Genomic DNA, 21,782 nt, shown 5'->3' with positions numbered 1-21,782 from the left:
ACAAGCAGGGGGAGTGGGAGAGGGAGAAGCAGGCTTCCCACTGAGCAGGGAGCCCGATGCGGGGCTCGATCCCAGGACCCTGGGATCATGACCTGAGCCGAAGGCAGACGCTTAACGACTGAGCCACCCAGGCGCCTCAAGAATAGGAATTTTTAAAATAATCAATAGACATGAATTAAAACCATGATCCTAAAATTATCATGGACCTTACAGATTGGCTCTTTTGTAACCTCCAAAATCATAATTTACCTCTGGAAGTACTACATTGTTTTCCTCTCTCCATCCTGTCCCTTCCTCACCAGAAAAACTCTAACCATTTGTCTTTAATCTTAAGGGGAAGCTGTATCAGAAGCACCTGAGATCATCCCCAACTCCTTGACAGCCACTCTTGTAACCCAACTTGGAGGTTCTCAGTCCTCAATTTCTAACTCTTGCTTTTGCTTGATTTACTTGATTTTTCAGTGCACCTTTCTATCTGAACAATTTTGTCACTAACCACTAGTATCCTAAAAGAGAGAAGTAACTAAATCTACCAACAAATGGAAATTCTAAATTAAGTTTTCATTTTATTAACATATCAGGTTCATGGATTGTTATAAAAGAACTTCTTTGTGTGATGTCTGTCCAATGAAGAAGGTCCTTAAGAAGATGAATATCATATATAGGACATTGTAACATCTTTGGAGGGAGAAAATCAGATGATAGATTGCCTCTAAAAAATTTTATATTGCTAATTGAACTCCTAGTATGAAAGCTCTTGAGAATCTTAAGCTAAAGGCAGTCTCTGTTGTATGTAAGTAGCTAGCCCCTGGCTTCAGACAATGTTCCACATTTCAGAGCAAAAATCAGATATGGTCACTTTAAGTTTACATTTTAAAACTAAATTTAATTAGTTGAAAATTTAACAAACATTTCTTAATATCGTAATTGTTACATTTTTTGGAGTCAGGAACCTCTCTGATGCCTTGGTGAAAGTTATGGCCCCTTTTAGATTAATGCAGATGTGTACATACATAAAATTTTAAATAAAACTGTAGGTTGTCTCAGAGCTCTTAAAGTTTTCCTTGAACTCATAAAAAGTCTAAAAGAAACTTAAGCTTAAGAGTTTCCTAAGAGTGGGGCGCCTGGGTGGCTCAGTCGTTAGGCGTCTGCCTTCAGCTCAGGTCATGGTCTCAGGGTCTTGGGATCAAGCCCCGCATCAGGCTCCCTGCTCAGCTGGAAGCCTGCTTCTCCCTCTCCCACTCCCCCTGCTTGTGTTTCCTCTCTCACTGTGTCTCTCTCTGTCAAATAAATAAAATCTTCAAAAAAAAAAAAAAAAGTTTGTTAAGAGTATGCTACATGGGAAAAGTATTTTGAGAAAGATATGGATGAGTTACAATTTACTAAAAACATCTCAATCCAGAACTATTTCACAGTGGTGAAATGAATAGAAAATTCATTTTCTGGCCTGTGTACTGTATTGGCCTGTGTACTGTCTTCATCAAAGTTCTAGTGGAAAGGAACTTGCCCCATTAATTGCCCCTTAGAATCAGAAAATATCAGAAAATATGAGATACCTTTTAAAAGCTTTTGAATAAGGGAGCTGCGTAATGCCCTTTGTAATTGTTCTTCAGGATTATCCCTAGGTAATAAAGGTATATAGCAACACCTGGGACCATTTTTAAATTAAATTTCCTACACTTTTCATGTAATTAGTTATCATTGTTCATCTCTCTGGGAAGCATTTCTTTTGAGCCAGGAGTAGTGAAGGGGCCTGTGAAGAGCCCATCTGACTGAGCACTGATGCCCTGAGGGTTACTCAGAGAACTCAGGTGACTGTTTAGGTGGTTGTCTAATTAAAAGCAAAGTTCAAGAGAATAAAATACTACTGGACACCTTCCTTAGTCCTGTATTTTATGTTATCAAGTCATTTGAACTGCATTGTTATTCATGCAGCTATTAATATTAATATAAATGAACTATTTGAATGGGGTGTGTTTAATGAATATACTGGTTGTATAAATGAGTTTTAAAATTTTGATTGATTAAGCTGAAATCGGCCTTTTTTGGAATAATAGGAATTACTTTATGTTTAGGGTGGTGTTCTAGAAGAGTCAAGTTTAGAGGAAGTGTGTTTTCCTCAACGCTCACAGTTACACTTCTCATTCTCAATCCATTCATATTGAAAATGATGAGTAGTGACTGATGAGGCATAAATAAGCCAGACTCTCTTGGTTGTTATGGTTTGATATTGAGGTGTTTCACTGTATGCTTTGGTTCTTACTCATTTCCAGGAATCACTCTGCACGATGAACCCGTCGACTGGGCGGCAGCAGGTGATCATGTTAGTCTTACGTTGGTTGGGATGGATATCATCAAGATCAAGTGAGTGAGAAAATGAGTTTAAGCGACCATTGTTTTAGATATAGGACCTCAAAACATAGATTTTGCTGTTCACTCGCTAAACTGAAAGAATGAGTATAATTTCGAATTTCATTTCGCCAAAAATAGGCACTTGTAGAAGCATAAGAATGATGAGCAAAACCTATTTAAAACTGAAATTAATACATATCAGCACGTGTACTTGACACGTCCTTTGAATGAAAGCTATAATGTTAAAAATGGTGTAAGGTTAATAGTGGTATAAAGCTATGCTTTAACCCAAAAGGGAGTATTTAGAAAAACTCCCCAATTTACTTGATTGTTTCTTTGTAAACGGTTTTGGAGGTACTGCTATTGAATGTATGTTTATCTTTCCTCCAACTACCTTCTCTCTCTCTCTCTTTTGTTTTGTTTTGTTGCAGTGTTGGCTGCATATTTTGTGGCCCCAAAGAACCCATTAAAGCTTGCACTCGTTTCAGAGCTCGAATCCTCATCTTTAATATTGAAATTCCTATCACTAAAGGATTTCCTGTAAGTTTTGAAATGTTTGTTATTGTCACTTCAAAGTAACTTCATCCTAAAAAGTAGTAACTTACTTTACAAGTGAGAATGCTGTAGTTATTTTCAACTAACATCTTAATATTCTGATCTCACTGATATGAGGAATTCTTAATCTCCGGGAACAAACTGAGGGTTGCTGGAGTGGTGGGGGTGGGAGGGATGGGGTGGCTGGGTGACAGACACTGGGGACGGTATGTGCTATGGTGAGCGCTGTGAACTGTGTAAGACTGTTGAATCACAGACCTGTACCTCTGAAACAAATAATACATTATATGTTAAAAAAATAAAAAGAAGATAGTAGGAAGGGAAAAATGAAGAGGGTGAAATCAGGGGGAGACGAACCATGAGAGACTGTGGACTCTGAGAAACAAACTGAGGGTTCTAGAGGGGAGGGAGGTGGGGGGATGGGTTAGCCTGGTGATGGGTATTAAAGAGGGCACGTACTGCATGGAGCACTGGGTGTTCTACGCAAACACTGAATCATGGAACACTACATCAAAAACTAATGATGTAATGTATGGTGATTAACATAACATAATAAAAAAAAAATCCTTAATATTCTAATCCAGAAAAACATGACATTAGACTTTGAAAGTCATTTTTATTTTTTTATTTTGGTCATTGAGCCTGGGGATTTTTCTCAAAGAGGCATTAAGAAGAAATAATCAATAGGATACAAACTAATGGTAATAGTCAAACTCATCTAGGGAAAATGGTAGATACTTTTTTATTGTGTTCTAGAGGGTATCTGACTAATCGCAGATTGTGTCTTTCTGTTCTTGCTTTAATATGCTTATTTATAGTGCTTTCCTATCATAAAAGTAATACATTATTATATAAAACTTTCGAAACACACAAATAAAAGATAAGAATATAATTACATAATACATAACTGTCTCTACACTTTACATTTTAGTGATTTTTTACGTGTGCATGTTTGGTATTTATGAGTATATTCTAGGGATGCTTGCCATAGAATTAACTTTAATTGGGCTGAAGCAATACATTCAAACCCTGCAAGCTGTGAGGTTAGTTTGATAGATTATTATTTCCCAGCATCATTTGAACATACACATTTATGGGAGGGGGGGGATTTTATACTGTAATGTTACTTAGCCAGAAGACATACTACTTGTGAATTGCATGAATTCCTTCTCTTATGTGTAATTTTTTTCCATATGTTTGGGGGCCATACTCTGCTTATAGTTTAATACTTTGTTTTTGCCGCTTAACAGATGACGTTTTCCCCATTAGGCTTTTCTTTTCTTGATCAGCCTATATAGTACAGATTTGCACGACAAAAAATGTTTCTCAGTGGAATTAAATAGCTTGCCTTTGAAAATACAAACAGGTTGTTTTCATCATTTGATGCATTATTGCAATAAAAAATAAGACAATAATAGTAATTGACCTTTAAACTTAATTTAGTTAGTGATAATGTTTTAGAGGTTGGGAATAAATTTATTTAGCTCATTTAAATTCATTTTATACTTATACACCTTTATTTGAGATAACCATGTGCTTTGATTATAATCCTTTATAATTATTTCTATGTAAATTTGATCAGATAAAAATTATAAGATACTGTTGAAGTATTATAGTTTTATAATCCATTTCCATTTCCCCCACATGCTAAAAAAGGAGTATAAGTTTCTCTCCCAAAAAAATGGTTATAGTTGAAAATATTTAATTTTTTTTTTTAATGTTTTATTTATTTATTCATGAGAATCAGAGAGAGAGAGAGAGAGGCAGAGGCAGAGGGAGAAGCAGGCTTCCCACTGAGCAGGGAGCCCGGTGCGGGACTCGATCCAGGACCCTGGGATCATGACCTGAGCTGAAGGCAGACGCTTAACCATCTGAGCCACCCAGGCGCCCCGAAAATATTTAATTCTTAAATATCTAGAATTCATGTTTGATAAGCAAGAAACTACAGCTAATTTGCTATGAATGAATGGCCCTCGTTCTTAGAAAGCAGTATGTCCAATGGGGAGAAGCCGGAGAGGTTGGTTACTGCGTGTTTTTACTCATGCAGCAATAATTTTTTTGCCATTGGAGAGGCAGAGAGGTCAAGAGGTCAGTAGTTACTTTCAATAGTAATACTGTCTTCCTGTGTACTGTAGTTTCTTAAAAATATGTATGAATTGAAAGTTTGTCAGTGCTGCTTTTATGCGATTCCACCTGCATATATTGATTCACGAATACCCGGATGAAATTTGTTTCAGAAAAAACAGTTGTGTTTTGTCATTTAATCTACCTCTTGTGGGAAGAAACCTTCAGTTTTTGTTTGTTTTGTTTTTAAACCAAGAAAAGGCTCCCTAAGCAATTAAAATTTACTATTTAGGGACAATTTTTTTTTTTTTTTTAAGATTTTATTTATTTATTTGACAGAGAGAGAGAGACAGTGAGACAGGGAACACAGGCAGGGGGAGCGGGAGAGGGAGAAGCAGGCTTCCCACTGAGCAGGGAGCTCCATCCCAGGACCCTGGGATCATGACCGGAGCCAAAGGCAGACGCTTAACAACCGAGCCACCCAGGCGCTCCAAGGGACTAATTTCTTAACACTACAGAAATATGTGTCTCTTGGTTTATATGGTAAACTCGATTTAAGAAGAAAAAAATAGAAGAATGGGTTAGACTTTAAATTCATGTGTTTTTTATTGTGGTAAAATATTTTGTAACATAAAATTTACTATTTTAATGATTTTTAAGTGTCCAGCTCAGTGGCATTAAGTACACTCACATTGTGGGGTCATCAACACCATCCATCTCCAGAGCTTTTTCCTCATCCCCTACTGAAGCTCTGTACCCATTAAACAATAGCTCCCTATTATCCCTTCTCCTTTTCCCCTGGTAACCACTATTTTGTTTTCTCTCTGAGTTTGCGTATTCCAGGTGCCTCCTGTAAGTGGAATCATACAATTTTGCCCTTTTGGGTCTGACTTACTTCACTTAGCATAGCATAATGTTGTCAGAGTTCATCAGTGTTGTAGCATGTATCAGAATTTCATTTCTTTTTAAGGTTGAATGCTATTCCTTTGTATGTATACGCCACCTGTTTATCCATTCATCTGTTGATGGACATTTGGCTTGTTTACGTCTTTGGGCAGTTGAACATTGGCATACAAGTATCTGTTTGAGCCCCCAGGTTCCATTCTTTCGGGTGTATACCTAGGAGTGGAATTGTTGGATCATATGGTCATTCCGTGTTGAACTTTTTGTGGAACCACCAAACTGTTTTCTGCGGTAGCTGCACCAGTTTGTGTTCCTGCCAGCACTGCACAGCTGTTCTGATTTCTCCACTTCCTCATCAACACTTGTTAGTGTTGGGTGGGGGGTGATTTTTGTTGTTTGTTTGTTTATAATAGGCAAACTCAGCGTGAAATGGTATCTCGTTGTGCTTTTGATTTGCACTTCCCTAATAGCTAGTGATGTTGAGCATCTTTTCACTTCTTTATGTATTTTGGGTATTAATCCCTTGTCGGATACATGATTTGCAGATATTTTCTTCATTCTGTGGGTTGTCTTCTTGATCGTTTAATAGTGCTGTTTGATGTACAGAAGTTTTTAATTTTGATGAGGTCCTGTCATCACTGCCAGATTCAACATCAAGGACACTTCCCCCTCTATTTTCTTCTATGAGTTTCATAGTTTTAGTTCTTTTGTTTGGGTCTTTGATCCATTTTGAGTCAATTTTTTGTACATGGGTAAAGTAAGGCTTCATCTTCATTCTTTTGCATGTGGATGTCCAGTTTTCCCAGTACCATTTGTTGTAAAGACTGTCCTTTCTCTACTGAGTGGTCTTGGCATCCTTGTTGTAAACTAATTGACTGTATATGCATTAATAATTTTATAATAAGGGTTACCTGGAGGTGTAAGGAAAATAATAATTTGGCTTATTTTGCCACCTAACAGGTTATGTAGCTCATTATAGTTTATAATTTTATTTTCACAACTGCACATGAAGTAGAGTCCCAACCCTTATCTGCAACTCTTCAAGCTGGTGTGTTTCAGAATGCAGAAATATTCAGATAAAAGAAAGGTGATGTGATGCATGTATGTTATGTAAAACCCCTGACAGAGAGTGGGGCAACACCCTGTAATCAAACATACTAATCATTCTGTACCACAGCTTATTAATACTAATGCTAAGTGAAAAAAATAAGGACTGTAAATTGCCTTACTTCAAGTGCTGTTTTACTACTTAAATAGGTTTATAGCAGAATTAGGAAAAACTTGGGTTTTCAGTCCTTAGGATTTTGGAATTGCAGATAAGATTGTGCACTTGTGTTAGTGTTGTCTGCACTTAAGGATGAGGAATAGGAGACTTGGGGGTGATGGCTATCTGGACAAGAAGTGATTAAGCCACGACTCATACTCACTACTTTCCACTTTGAAATTGAGTACTTTCTTTTCCTTTTACGTTATGCTGTAGACTGCTTTGAATTATAGGTGACTTTGGTTATATATAATATGAATTAAATGTTAAGATAATATATAATTACTTTCCACTTATTTGTATGTAGATTTTTTTCACTCGTGTGTTCCACAGGGGTTTTTTGTTTTTTGTTTTTGAGCTACTACCTGTAAGATGGTGTAGAGATAAAAAACAAAACTTACTCCATACTGGCACAACCCATTCTTCATCCACTTCATTGGATGGAACCTACACATAGCTCACAAATAGGGTAGGAAACTTAACTAGGTTCATGTGCCTCTATTCTTTCAAATTTGGCAAGCCATGGATGGAGACCAGTACCTACTTCTTAGTTACACTCGAGCCAAGTAAGGGACTTCTGCTTACTTACCTATTCGTTGCAAAAGAAATGTTTCTTAGATGTGTAGACCTACATTTATGTTATACATTGGTGCTATTTGACCCCTGAATCCTTTGGATGCACAAATGTGACTTTACCATGCATTATGGAAGGTTTTTTTCCCCCTAGGAGTTGGTTGTTAAATTTTTCTGGAATGTTTCCAGTTTATAATGGTTAAATGCCATTGATAAAAACAACAAAAAACAATATAAAACAAAAACAAAAAACAAAACCCAAAAAAACCCAAAAACCCAAAACTAATTTGCCTTTGCAGAGTAATGGAGGTTCAGTTGTGCCTTAAAAAAACAAAGGAACACCACTTGACTGATTTCCTCCATATGTTTTAGGTGTTCTTATTCCTTTATTCTTTTATTTATTTCACAAGTATTTACTGAGCGCTGATTAAATATCTGGCACCGGTCTTACAAAGTTTATATTTACATGGGATGACAGACACTTAAAACAGCAGTTACAATAAAGGTGAGATGTTATGGTGTGGGATTACAGAACACAAAGGAAGGGATCTAGCTCAGACTAGGGGTTCAAGCTTCTTGTAAGAAGTGATGCTTTACTCTAAGAGAGGTAGAGTAGGATGAGTAAGAATTAGCCAAATGCAGCTGGTGTGTTCTGGCCAGAAGCATAAGATGTGTAAAAGCCTAAAGGTTAGAACGGACTTGGTTCATGTAGGGAGTGGAAGCTCTGTGTGTCTGGAGCAGAGAATGCGAGAGGGATGGAGAGAGATGAGGCTGGAGAAGTAAGTGACAGTCAGGTTGAGAAGAGTCTTGGTGCCTTGTAGTGGAATTAAAGTTTCTGTGGTTTTAAAAAGCAAGGATATACCATTAAATCTGTCTTTTAGAAAATCAGTTGGGTAGACATAGGAAGAATGGGTGGGAGGGGACAAGAGTGGTGGCAGAGAGATCAGGAAGGAGCCTGCATTTTAACTCGGATAAGAGAGGATGGTCCTGGACTGGGGGCAGCATTGTTCTGGAGAGACAAGTAGACAGAATTAACCAAGTGCTGATTGAACGACTTGGTTTTTAGAAAGTTACAGAGTCCAGGATTGTGCATCCACAAGTCCCCCTGGTATTTCTATTTTCTGAACGTGCAAATTGTTTCAGCCAGGAAATTTCATAGTAGAAGTGTCAGTGTTTTTCTTCAAGCAAAGAGCGTAAAATGGTATTTCAAACGAGTTATACTTTAGCTTTGCCACTTCCTTAGTATTTGGTCTTCCCACTATACCCTACTGTAGACATGTTGCACACTTGGTGCTTATTATTTGCATGAGAATAGCCAGTCTGACTCAGACTCCAGTTGACCTCAGCATAAAATTCACCTCTGAAATATGTCACCATGGCCACATTAAGTTACGTAGACTTTTTTTTTTTTAAGATTTTATTTATTTATTTGACAGAGAGAGTATACAAGCAGGGGGAGTGGGAGAGGGAGAAGCAGGCCCCTCGCCGAGCAGGGAATCCAATGCAGGCCTCGATCCCAGGACCCTGGGATCATGACCTGAGCCGAAGGCAGACGCTTAACGACTGAGCCACCCAGGCACCCCTTACTTAGTCTTTTTGATATTAAACTTCCTTACACATAAAACATGAACAGTAATAGCAAATATCCAGGGTCATCAATTAACTGAATATTTACCTTGTGCTAGGCACCACTTCAAAATAACATCATCTGATTTTCCTCAGTGGTAAGGAACCTGAGGCTGGAGGTGTTGGGGGTAAAGGGCTTTTCAAGGACTTGCCCCAAATCATACACCTGGAAAGGGTAGAGTCAGGCCTGGCTTCAAAGCCTGTCTACACTGTCACATAATCTCTTATTCTCATTATCCAACAATGAATACATTAAGTACTGCTGAATATGACATGATCCACCTTCCCTCATTTTTATGATGGAGTAATTTGCATCTGTTGAGCATCTCGTCTCCCGGGCAGTGTCTCTGATCCTGTTCAGTTCTCTTCACAGTCCTGTAAGGAACGTTGTATGATCTACTAAGGTTCACACAGCAAGGTGGTGGAGGAGAAACTTGAACTGGCTCCATGACCTTTTTCCCTTAGTAAATTAGAGAACACCCTGATCGGAGTGTGGGACTTAGAGGAAGCAGCTGGAGACCCTGGAAGGTCCAGGCGGGAGTGCTGGCTGTCAAAATGTGATGAGATGTGACTGTCAGAATAAAAGGCCACAGATGTACGGTGAAGTATTTTTTGACATGACAATTTTTTGTTTTAGGTGCTGTTACACTACCAGACTGTCAGTGAACCTGCCGTTATTAAACGACTGATTAGTGTCTTAAACAAAAGCACAGGTGAAGTCACAAAGAAGAAGCCAAAGTGAGTGTTTTAATGCACAAATAGTGAATACAAGCAATTCAGCAGATTTTTTTACTGATTAATTCATTTTTGTAATATTTCTGTTTGTGATAAGTAAAGTCTATTTTTACTTGGGCCAGAAATCTTTTTTTTTTTTTCAAAAACTAGATTAAAAGGAACACAAAACACATGTTTAAGCTCCTGTCTAGGTATGAATGCTAGATATAATTTCTGTTGTGGGTGGGGGCAGTAGGGTGTGAACTGTATATAAAAATTAAGTATATAGATATAGATATAGATATCAAGCCCTAGATGCTGATGATGTAAAAATAAAGGGCACTTAAAAAAAATCAGTTCTACATTTTAAAGAATGAGTTTGAATTATGCCTAGCCACTAGTTCCAAATTCCAGCTGAGTGGTCCTCTTAACTATCTTGTCACCCCCTTAATGAGAATCATTCTTTATGCTAAGAACACTCCAGGAAGAAAGTGAATTACATAGTACTGTGTAGCTTCTAGAAATTATTTTCTTTCTGCTCAGAATCCACTTGGAGCTTTAAGCTGAGGTGATCACCACCATGTTGTTTCCCTCTGATTCCCATTAATATCCAGGCTTAGATGTGGACAGTTTCCTTTGGTTGGGACAAGGTTGGGATTTTTCAGAAGGAAGTGCTTCCTGAGAAACTTAAGTTTCTTACCCTACTTCAATAAAGGCTGACCACAGTTTGGCTTGGCTGCTTCAGCTTTGGGGTTTTCCTCACTTCAACCCTATGGGGAATCCCACCCAAAATCCCCTTTTTTCAGTCTTTGGGTGTTCCTCTTCATTTGCACCTGTGTAAGAGACCAAAGTTGGTTAGTGGATTAATAGGTCGGCTGCGAGTAGGAGAGAGGGTCTTCACACTTCTCTGAACCCATGCCTGTTTCTCCATTAGTTAGGAAGAAAGGGCTACTTAATCTCTCTCTGAAAGATAGTTCTTTAATAGTTCTTTTTTTTATTTTTTAAGATAAGTTTGAAGAACTGACTGAACTGTGGTTAACATACAATGTTCTATTAATTTCAGGTGTGCAGCATAGTGACTCAACAGTTCTGTGCATTTTTCAGTGTAGTCACTGATAGTTCTTCATTTTTAACCTGAGTCTTTAGCTTCTGGCATGAGTGTGGCATCATGTTCTGAGAATTGTAACTAATGGCTAACATTTCTTGAGGAGCACTATTTCCTAGACTGCTTTCGCATGATTTATATTCTCAGCAACCCTATGAAGCATGTACTCTTGTCCCCATTTTTCAGATAAGGAAACTGAGGTGTAGAGAGGTTATATAACATGTTCAGGTTCACGGAGCTAGCAAGGGGCAGTCAGGATTTTAACCTAGTCCGTTGGTTCACATACATTATTTATTATTTTTGGCAGGAGCCAGGTTATTGGACCCACACAAGTGATTCGGAGAATTCTCAATCTAGAATTGACTCATCATGTCTAATCCTGAATTTTCCCCTCCCTGCTTCTGCTACAAAGTCCTTGCTCAGTGATACTAGGTTTTAATATATTCTCATGTTAATTTTCCCTGGCCCCTTATTTGTAGCTTTTCTCTTATTTTGCACCAACACCATTTGGTCTCTCTGCTTCATTTCCACTTCAGGTATATTGTAGATTCAGTTGTTTTATGTGGAATGGAATCGAGCTTTCTAAAAACAAAATTAAGTGCAAATAATGAATATATTAGATGCTCTCCTTTCTTAGGAATGGGGCTTTGGACTGAAATTGTCCAAAACCAGTATTTGGAAATTTTGGAATACTCTTTTAGAAACTTGTTTGGCTTATTCTTACCTGTCTGTCCCTGAACTAATTTTTCAGGAGAATCTATAATTGCTATCTTCTGTCCTTCTAGAGCACATCAAAATTAAGTTAGAGAACCTTTTCAGAGTGCCCCCTTTTGGGTTCTAGTCTTTCAGTAAGTTTAGATGAGCCCACACACAAGGATTTTTATGTATTTGTATGAAACTGCTTACAGTCAGGCTCATGTCCCCAGTCCCCCCACCTTCATTTCCTACAAACATCATATTGTGGAAAACTCTTACGTGATTTTATTCTGAACCCCTGTTAGAGAATCACTATTCCTGTGTGTGAGAGAGAGAAGGGAGGGAAAGAGAGAAATTTAGAGTAGTCTTTTGGCACTAGGAGATTGTCCTAGGTAACTTCTAACACATAATCCACCAGTTAGCATTTTACATTGTATCCCTCTTTTAAAATGAAAATTCTTTACTTTCCTTATTAATTGAACCTCTCAACTGCATGAGGAAAAAAGGGGAGGCTTTGGTGGAGGGTCCTTGAACATTTTAGGTTATAAGGTCCTTCAAGAGTTGTATTTGGAAGATTGGTTTAAAAAATACATATATACATACATACATATATATATATAAAATGAACCAGTTAATATTTCTTCTATCCAGAATCACTCCTCTCATTTCTTTCAGCTAACCCAGAAAAATACAAAGGCATATATTTTCATTTTTAAAAACTTTTTTTTTTTCTTTTTAAGTTTTTGAAGGTTGATTTGTTGATCGAATGTGAAGTATTTATTTTTCAGTCTGTTACTGCCTTTATTCACCTGTATGGTCCATCCCTGTTCCCCACCCACCTTTTGTGTGCTAGGCTGTTGACTAAAGGCCAGAGTGCCTTGGTGGAGCTGCAGACACAGCGCCCGGTGGCTCTGGAGCTGTACAGAGACTTTAAAGAGCTGGGGAGGTTCATGCTGCGCTACGGGGGCTCCACGATCGCGGGGGGCGTGGTCACGGAGGTACTGTGGAGGGCGTTGCCTGTGTGTGCACGTGTCTTGTCTTTACTGCTCTGCAGGAAGAATTCCTGAGGGCTCATGCCTGAAGGGGAGCACAGATTTTAAAATTTATATTAACATTTCTTTTAAATGATGGCAAGAAAATATTTGGTTTTAGAACTTTTCATGGGGAGACTTCTGAACTGTCCTCTCCATGAAAAATGTTTCTCAGAATTAAAGTCAGCTCGTTGAAAAATAGGTGTGTAAGTAAGCAATCCACATTATGCGAACACAGTCTTTAAGAGTCAAACAGTTGGGGGAGCTGATTCCATTTACTAGAAGAGCCCGCCTTACTTTTTTTTTTTTAAATAACTGGTTCTCCTTGCATTTGAAATGATCCACTCAGAAAGTTCAATTAATGTTTCTGAAAGGGACCTGTTGTATAATGTAAGGTGCAGTTGAGTTTGGCGAAAATAGCCAGAGGCAAACTTCAGTAATTTAAATGTTCTTCCACATAATCACTATTAATATAAATCTTAGAAATATTATATTTTTAACGAATACTTCATATGATTGTTTTCTGCATACAAATTATTCAGTTCATTTAATGGGATGTCTACTTTGAATGTAGAGCTTTATGTTGCATCAAAATTCAGTTATGCGTGCATCCTGCCAAAAGGCTGTGGCGCTCAGCTACCCACTGATTCCTAGCAGCACAAGTCCATTCAGTTCATTCGCCTGTAAAAACAGGGTAGTAGAACCTCCCTCCCATAGCTGTGAAGTGAAAGGCTCTCACAAAGCACTTGGCACAGTAATTGGCATTCAGTGACTGTTACCCAATGCACTGTCATCAACATCACAGTCTGCCAAGGCATTCTTTCTGAAAGAGCATTCTAGAAATAAGATGAGTTTCTTGTGGAAAATAATGGAGAGATTGTAGTAAATCTCAGAAATAGCATGACTGGGGAAGGGGAAAAGTAACAGGAAAAAAGAAAAGTTTCATCTTGACATAATGATTATATCGCTGCCATTTTCCTTTTTGTTTTTCTTAAAATGTGACAGATTGTTATAGCACCTTTTCTTTTTTTTCTTTTACAGATAAAAGAATGATGAGTCAGAATTTCTACCATGTTTCCAAATGCAATGAAATAGCTAACCTCTGTTTTTAAAGAATCCAGTTGTTCAGTTAAAGGAACAATGTGCAATTGGTTATTTTTTTAAATGAGAGAGAAACTTAAAACGATATAATCAGCTGCAAAGAAGTATTAATCATCACTCCTGCAAAAATTTCAAGTTGCCAAATGGCAAAGAAAGGCTAATGTTACACTTTCATTTAAAAAACCGGCTTTCCCTTTGAAATGTTAGTGAATGGATTTACTTTGCTGAGATTTATGGAAACTATCAGAAATATGTATTAGAAGACATTCAGTCATCATGAAATGAACTCTACTTCCAGCCAAACCACAAAATGTTTACAGTGTTCAACTCTACTGCACACATTTTAAGGAAAAGTAACTAAATTGGGTTGTTGAGGCAGTTAATATTTAACCTGAGCAATTTTTTTTTTTTAGTTAACTAAGAAAAGATTTCCTGAAAGTTATTATAGGAAAAGTATTTTGTGTTGAGCATAAGAATATTCTTCCTCCAACAAATGAACCTTTGAAAGCTTAATTTGGAATTAGTGGAAACTGTCCTTTTGGTAACCAAGATATTATTTAAGGTGTGTAAAGACAGCTAATAAAATGCCTTAGTTTGAGCATAACAGCAGACTGTGTTTTGTTTCTTAGATTCTGTTTATGAGATTCTCTACCACCATTGCTAAGAATGACTTGGGGATTTTATGGGATCTGTTTCATCTAAGTTTCTCGGCTCTTTCACATGAATTCTTGTTTTTTTTTTTGTTTTTTTTTTCCCCCCTAGTAGCAGATCAAATTTCACCTCCTCCATTTCTTTTTTTTTTTTTTTAAAAGATTATTTATTTATTTATTTGACAGAGAGAGACAGCGAGAGCAGGAACACAAGCAGGGGTGTGGGAGAGGGAGAAGCAGACTCCCCGCTGAGCAGGGAGCCCGATGCGGGGCTCGATCCCAGGACCCTGGCATCATGACCTGAGCCGAGGGCAGACACTTAACAACTGAGCCACCCAGGCGACCCCATCTCCTCCATTTCTAATCATAATTTTATTTCTCTTATTCTCTTATTTATTTATTTATTTAGAGGAGGGGAAGGGCAGAGGGAGAGAGAATCTTAAGCAGACTCCATGGCCAGCATGGAGCCCAGCACAGGGCTCGATCTCATCAGCCTGAGGTGATGACCTGAGTCGAAGTCAAGAGTCGGATGCTTAACCGACTGAGCCAGTCAGGCACCCCTCCTGTTACATATGGGATGACTTCATCTTGCATACCTTATAGCCTGCAAGTCCCCTGTGAGTAAAAGTCATGTTTTTCTTTGAAGTTTCAACAGCAAACTCCAAGGTGTGCTTAGTTAACAGGTACTCGTTGAGCTGCCTCCTGAGTACAAGTTGCTTTAGAGTAGAATTCGTGCTCAGCTGAGCCTGGGACTCTGATCTGATAGACTGTATGATAAGCTTTTTTTGTTGGGAAATGGTGTGATTTGTATGTTGATGACTTACCATATACAACAGCATTTCTTTTATTATTCTGTGGAACAATATACATCCATATGCTAAAACACACAGAGTGTAAATGTGCTGCTTGGTGAATGATCACAAAGGGAAGACACCCCTATAATACATTTCTTTACTGAGAAGTATTTGAGTAGTTGTTACTTCAGAGTAAACTTGCTAAGGTAAGAAAGTGTTTTATTTATGTATTATGTTAATCAGGAATTTAACTGGTAAGTCTGACAAAACTTGAAGTGACTTAAGCAAAAAAGAAAGACTAGCAGTAGACTTGCTTTGACTCTGCGTAGATTGAGCAGCTCACAGTGTGAGCAAAGACTCATCTCTACTTTGCCTTCCCCGGTGTTGGTTTCGCCCCTCAGACTCCGTACAAAACCCCCTGCAGTTCCACACCTAGATCTTCAGAGCCTTCATCAAGGGTCAAGGGCAGGTTTAAAGAACATGTGTTTTCGAGAAGTTTTAGAAACATCTTATCATTGACTATAATTGAGTTTAATTTCTTTGCTTGGGGCATCCTTGTAGTTGAGTGTGAAGTGGATCACCCACAGCACATAGCTGAGATTCCTGGGAAGGAAATTCAGGGTGTTTTTAGGAAGGGGAAATGGATTGAGACCTGGTAGGGCTGGGGGCAAGAACAAGAAACCTACACCGTGTGTACAAGGTCATGATAGAATTAACTTTAAATAAGGATATAGCATAAGACAAATGGTAGTAGCAGTAGTAGAAATGAGTTTATTTCTTCCTTCTTAAATTGTGATAAGGTGCGGTCTTTTTATTTACATTATGTTTACAACTGGTTGTTGCTGAAGGGGGTGGTGACATTAAGGGGACCACCTGTGAGACAGGTGTGCTGGCAGTGGGAGATTGGGGTTAGGGACAAGACATACAGCAAGCATGCCCAGGGTTGGCTTTGGTGGAAATCCTCCCCTTGAAATTTCCACCCATACTAATAATAGTATGTCCATTTGGGGTTACTTTGCTGCCCATACTGTGTTTCTTCTTCCTATGTGTGGTTTTACTCTTTGTTCACACGAGTGGCTCTGTTCTCTGATTTCAAGTCTTTGTAAGTCTCTACTGCTCAGTTGCCTCTAGAGTAACTGGGCTTAAAAAACATAGATCCATGTTTTTTCTTGTTAGTGTTTTTTTCCACATGTTCATTATTTATGACAGTATTTGGGCCCCTCTGTGATCTTTTTATTTTATAATGTAACAAGATTTTTCAAAAAAATATGAGTAGCTTTTAAAAAATGATGTTAAAATGCAAAATTATTTGAATGTCCCTAGCACATTCCTGATCTATAGGAGTTCATCAAGATTATACAGCTGAAACACACACACACACACACACACACAACCCCTTCCAGAAGAAGACCCAATAAAAATTACTGGGTCGTCACTTTCTAGTTTTCCTCTAAAATATCCACAGAGATATATTAATGGAAAAACATTTCTTCCTTCCTCAACATGAGCTTGCCATGTTCTTAGGCACAGAAGGGAGCTTCATTGGGCTGACATCCCAGCCGGGAGCGGGGGTGGGGTTCTCAGTACCATAAACTACGAAGGACAATTAATGATGTGAAAGCATCCAGCAAGAATGTACCCTAAGGACAACGCAGAAGAGTCTAGATGAGGAGGGAGAGCCATTAGTGCTCAAGTAAAATTTTACTTCCATAAAAAATTCTCTTGAGTCAAAGTAATTCAGCCTGTAAATCACAGTCTCCCTCCTGCCCATTTAGAAATTAGTGGGGGAAGAGGGGAGGCCTGTTTTGCTTTGGCAAAATCACCCAAGAGGGCAGCTTTTAAAGGCCTCCAAACTAGCAACATTTAAAATCCCACCAACAGTGAGAACCATTCTTAAGAAGCCACCCGCCTCCAGGAAGAAGAGGCACATGAATGAGAAGCTTCGCAGTAGGACCAGAGCTGACACAAGCCAGCAGTGTCCCGCTGACATGAGGGATGGGTCCAAGTGGCAAGGTGAGTCCAACGGTAACCCTTGTTTGAGCTGTCGAAAGCCCTTCTATATCAGAGGTCTTAGAAGAAGTGGAATGGCTGAATAATTTACAGTCTGGTTCTTTGAAAATGCCAAAGCTATTCAAGATTTTAGAAAACCCTGGGGATGAGATGAAGCATATAACTGCATATAAGGATTAATTGGAATACCAGGTGAAGCGTGAGGCTCAGCTCTTATGTACCAGTTCTTCCTCACTTTCCCAGGGAGCCCCTGGGCTCTGCTCGCAGTCACAGAGGATGGGTTACTGTGTGCTTTCAGAGGACCCCTTTCCTCTCCCTGGAACACTTTCAGGCCTGCAATTTCACATTTATTTGTACAATTCACTATTTTCTCCTACTGAAATATAGGCCCCATGAGGAAAGAGACCTTTTGTGTTTATTATTTCATTATCGGTATTAGTCCCTAGCACATATGATTGTTCAATGAGTGAAAAAATTAATGCTGGTGGTAGCAACATGAATGATTTTAATTTCCTGATGGCCTGCATTGTCCGAAAATGACAAGTTTTTATTTGTATTCTAATGCTGTATGTGCAGGGGCTGTTTATATAGTGAAGGAAAAAGAAAACTTAGGGAAGCAAACTTTAGCACTGCTTCTGTCTGTCCTCTTGTCTGTGAAACTACAGCCCCACTTTGGAGTCTTTCCTGAGCTGGGGCAAGCCTTGGGAGCCTCGTGATTCAGATGTGCTTACATTTCAGAATCGGGGCAAGAAATCAACTGGCTGCCAGGGATTCTAGCAGCACCCATGTGGACTGTGAGATGGCCGAGGGAACTTGATGCATTCTTGCTCGCCGACACTGGGCTTACATAGAATTCTTTTAAAGATGACTATGAAACATGGTCACAGGCCTGTGGAAAAATCAGAAGTACACGTAGGGTTCTGAGCAGGTGGAGGCAAAAACCTTTCTTTCCTGTGCGTTGTAGGTAACAGAAGTTTTCTTTAACTGCACATGGTATCTGTGACATATAGGAGATTGGCTGGGTTGAGAAGAGAACCAGGATAGGTTAGACGAGATGGCACGGGAACCCAAATCATAATAGCAACATCCAAATGCTCACCGAAGCCTGTAAAAATAGATACTAATTGCAGACAGTGAATTGATGATCTGGAAGTTGTCCTTGGACTCCACTCCTAGAGTACAGATAGATGAAAATGATAAACAGACCCCAAGATTGCACATGAAGAGAGTATAACGTTTTTATGCAAAACATCACAAAGGGATTACAACGACATTTTTTCTGTTAAAGCTTTTATATTCTAAGATTAAAACAAATCTTGGGAACAAAACAAAGTTCCCCAAAAAGTCATCTTCAAACAAAAAATGAACCCCAGTCTTCTGCAGAACTAGATTTTATTTTCTTTATTATTTATAGATTTTATTTACTTGTTTATCGGGGTGGGGGGAGTGGCAGGCAGAGGGAGAAGCAGACTTCCCACTGAGAAAGGAGTCCAATGCGGGACTCGATTCCGGGACCCTGGGATCATGACCTGAGCTGAAGGCAGACACTCACTGACTGAGCCACCCAGGCTTCCCTGCAGCACTGAATTTTAAAAGACACAGGGACACAGGAGCTAAATATATAAAACTTTAAGTAAGAGGGATTGCAACCCATGAACTCATTACTCAGCTGTGTGTTGTTCACAGGTGAGGGTAAGATGGCCTCGTGGGAGAGGGGTAAGGAAGTGGGGAGGCAGGATACAAAATGCTCAGATCATGGAAGTAGTTCAAACCTTTAAGATTAGGGAAGTCGTGGTAGAATATTCTGCAGCAAGCGTATGTTGGTGCCCATCATTTGTGGATGTCATCAAAGACCACCAGGGCACATACTTCTGTTGATGCTTGCTGCAGCAAGAGAGACCACAGGCCATAGAGGACTCGGTGCTCAGGAAGAAGGTGTAAGGAGAGCTTGTTAAAGGACTTGGCATGCGGAGGGGGAAGTAATTTTGAGGAGGGCTCAAGTGAGCAAGGGTTTCTTCCGGATTGGGTGCTGTCAGAAAGGGAGTAATTCTGCAGCTGGGGGACCCACGTTTATCTAAGAGGTAGGGGGCAATGGAACAAGGCAGAGTGGTGGCAGTCACCCAAGTTAGCCACAAGAGGGGGTAGTTTCATCATTTTTAAGGTTTACACAGTACTTGGGTTTTCATTCAGGTGTGATTATAGGATCCCACTTCATCGGGATCACAGAGCGCGACCTGGTCTGATGTCAGAGACTTAGGAATTGTTAATGTTTGATAGAAGAACACCGTGGCCTGCCTATGAGGGCCAGGCCAGCTTCTAGCTCTCAGAAGCAACTTTTTCTCACACAGAAATCACTTAAATAGGTAGAAATAATAGTGTAAAACAACATAAATAGGTCATTTAAATCATACCTATATATGGGGACGCAAAATAGCTTGTGGCCTTTCTAATATCAATTCGGCACCCCATTAACTGGGTTTAATTTTGTGATTGTCGGAGCAATGTTCTCCTGTTGGAGAAGGTACACGCCTTCACTGCCAGGCTTCTGCTTTCCTCCACACTGGTCACATGATCCGATATTATAGTGGACAGACGGGCTCATTGAAAGGCTGCAGAACCAGGAGAGTGGAGGACAAAGGGTCAGATAGGAGATAGTCTGCTGGTCAAGGTTCTTGTGGAGACAGAAGGGAGGTGGGGTCCTGAATAGGTATTCTCTCTGCCTGGAATTACCCACTTCTTGTCTGCCTGGTAACTGCCTTCCCATCCTTCCTTATCCATCTCCCAAGTTCCATCCTCTGATTCCTTCAGTGAACTCGGGCGGAGCTCTCCATTCCCTCTCTGGAGTTTCTGCTGAGCATAGTGCACACCCCCGGGGTGCCCACAGGCTACTACACTGTGGCTTGTTTAGCGCGCTGTCTCCCTGAGTTGAAGGTGACTTCTCCTGGCATCAAGTGCCTCTATGTTTGGCTGTGGCTTCTGGCATATATATGGCAGGTGCTCACGTGACAAACACCCTGTGCTTCCTGGTACTGCAGCCGCCCTGGGTAGTTCAGAGCTCCAAAAACATGTGAGAGCTCTCTAAATCAGCGAATGCCTACCCCTTCCAAAAGGAATAATTTTTGTCAATGAGGTGAAAACACCCTATCCTCTTCCGAAATATTCCAGAACTATTAGTTCTTCAGAATATGAGTATGCTCCGTTTATCATGTTTATAATTTTTGTCAGTTGAGCTTACAGTCTTGAGTCCTCTATTCTCACTGTGCAGGACTGGCACTAATCCATGCACTGGGGTGTATGTGTGGTGGGGGCAGATGTGGTTGCTGCTAATGGAAACACACTTGAATGCTACTCCAGGGGCATGACAAGAATAGATCAGCGCTCGGCGGAACACGCCCTGGAGAGCAGGTGAACCAGTCCAGAGAATTCATCCAAAGGTACAGTGAGGCAGGTGGAACCACAAGGGAGTAGGGTCTCTATTCTGAGGCCTGGATATAGGATTTTATGTCTCCTTAAGGGAAACAAGGCAAGAGATGACTGGTTCCACGTTTTGAGGGAAGGGCGTGAAGGCAGGTTAGGGCTCAGGTCAAAGTGAGGCTGGATGCTATGTCCTCAGGAAGTGTCTCCCACTTCAACTGAGCTCTGGTTCCAGAGTCAGATCTGTGGTTGGCCTGCATGCGGGGGTCAGTGGTTGCAGTATGGACAGAAAAGGCCTGGGAGGACAGAGGGAGAAGGAAGGTGAAGGGCCATTGAATTACGCCAAAATGGACCAGGTCAAGCTTGAACGGCAAGTGGCACAAAGATGCAACTATGACTAATACCCATGTCAGCTCAGAGGCTGGGCCTATTCCTGTGTGGGGAAGTTTTGAGAAGCATGAAGCACTTTTTAGAAGTACTAGGTCCAGGGGCGCCTGGGTGGCTCAGTCATTAAGTGTCTGCCTTCGGCTCAGGTCATGATCCCAGGGTCCTGGGATCGAGCCCCGCAACAGGCTCCCTGCTCCGCGGGAAGCCTGCTTCTCCCTCTCCCACTCCCCCTGCTTGTGTTCTCTAGCTGTCTTTCTCTCTTTCAAATAAATAAAACCTTAAAAACAAAAAAAAAAGTACTGGGTCCAGTTTCTCACACTATTCTGCTATTATGTGGCAGAGAACTCCACCGCCATGGTGTCCTTAGAAAGTCCCTTTCTTTAAAAAACTCTCCCTTAGGGACTCCTCTGCTTGGAATCTTTTGGATTATTATGAACTATACAAAAAGACAAAGAAATCTGATTAATCAACCTGCATTAGTCTCAGTTGCTTCTGTCACATAATCAGATTTTCTTTCTCAATAGCTTGGGTGAGAGAAATCTC

At 39.9% G+C, this 21,782-nt stretch overlaps 1 protein-coding gene across 4 annotated transcripts in view; it reads left to right on the top strand.

Annotated features, from left to right (window-relative positions):
- The window catches only part of HBS1L (HBS1 like translational GTPase), an 86,232-nt gene extending 71,644 nt beyond the window's left edge, over positions 1-14,588 (top strand). For all 4 annotated transcript variants that reach the window (XM_045865588.1, XM_064598122.1, XM_045865589.3 and 1 more), the window contains 5 exons: positions 2,274-2,364; positions 2,784-2,892; positions 9,975-10,075; positions 12,706-12,850; positions 13,925-14,588. In XM_045865588.1, coding sequence (XP_045721544.1) covers positions 2,274-2,364; positions 2,784-2,892; positions 9,975-10,075; positions 12,706-12,850; positions 13,925-13,936 — 458 coding nt within the window. In that variant the 3' untranslated portion in view covers positions 13,937-14,588. The remainder of the gene's footprint in view (positions 1-2,273; positions 2,365-2,783; positions 2,893-9,974; positions 10,076-12,705; positions 12,851-13,924) is intronic.
- The last annotated feature ends 7,194 nt before the right edge of the window (positions 14,589-21,782 follow it).

The sequence above is a fragment of the Mirounga angustirostris genome, unplaced genomic scaffold (genome assembly GCF_029215605.1).
Source record: "Mirounga angustirostris isolate CCGP_5_RB_7025 unplaced genomic scaffold, mMirAng1.0.hap1 SCAF_8, whole genome shotgun sequence".
Classification (NCBI taxonomy): domain Eukaryota; kingdom Metazoa; phylum Chordata; class Mammalia; order Carnivora; family Phocidae; genus Mirounga; species Mirounga angustirostris.
The sequence above is the reverse complement of the archived record's forward strand: the minus strand, read 5'-3'. Positions and strand labels throughout refer to the sequence as shown.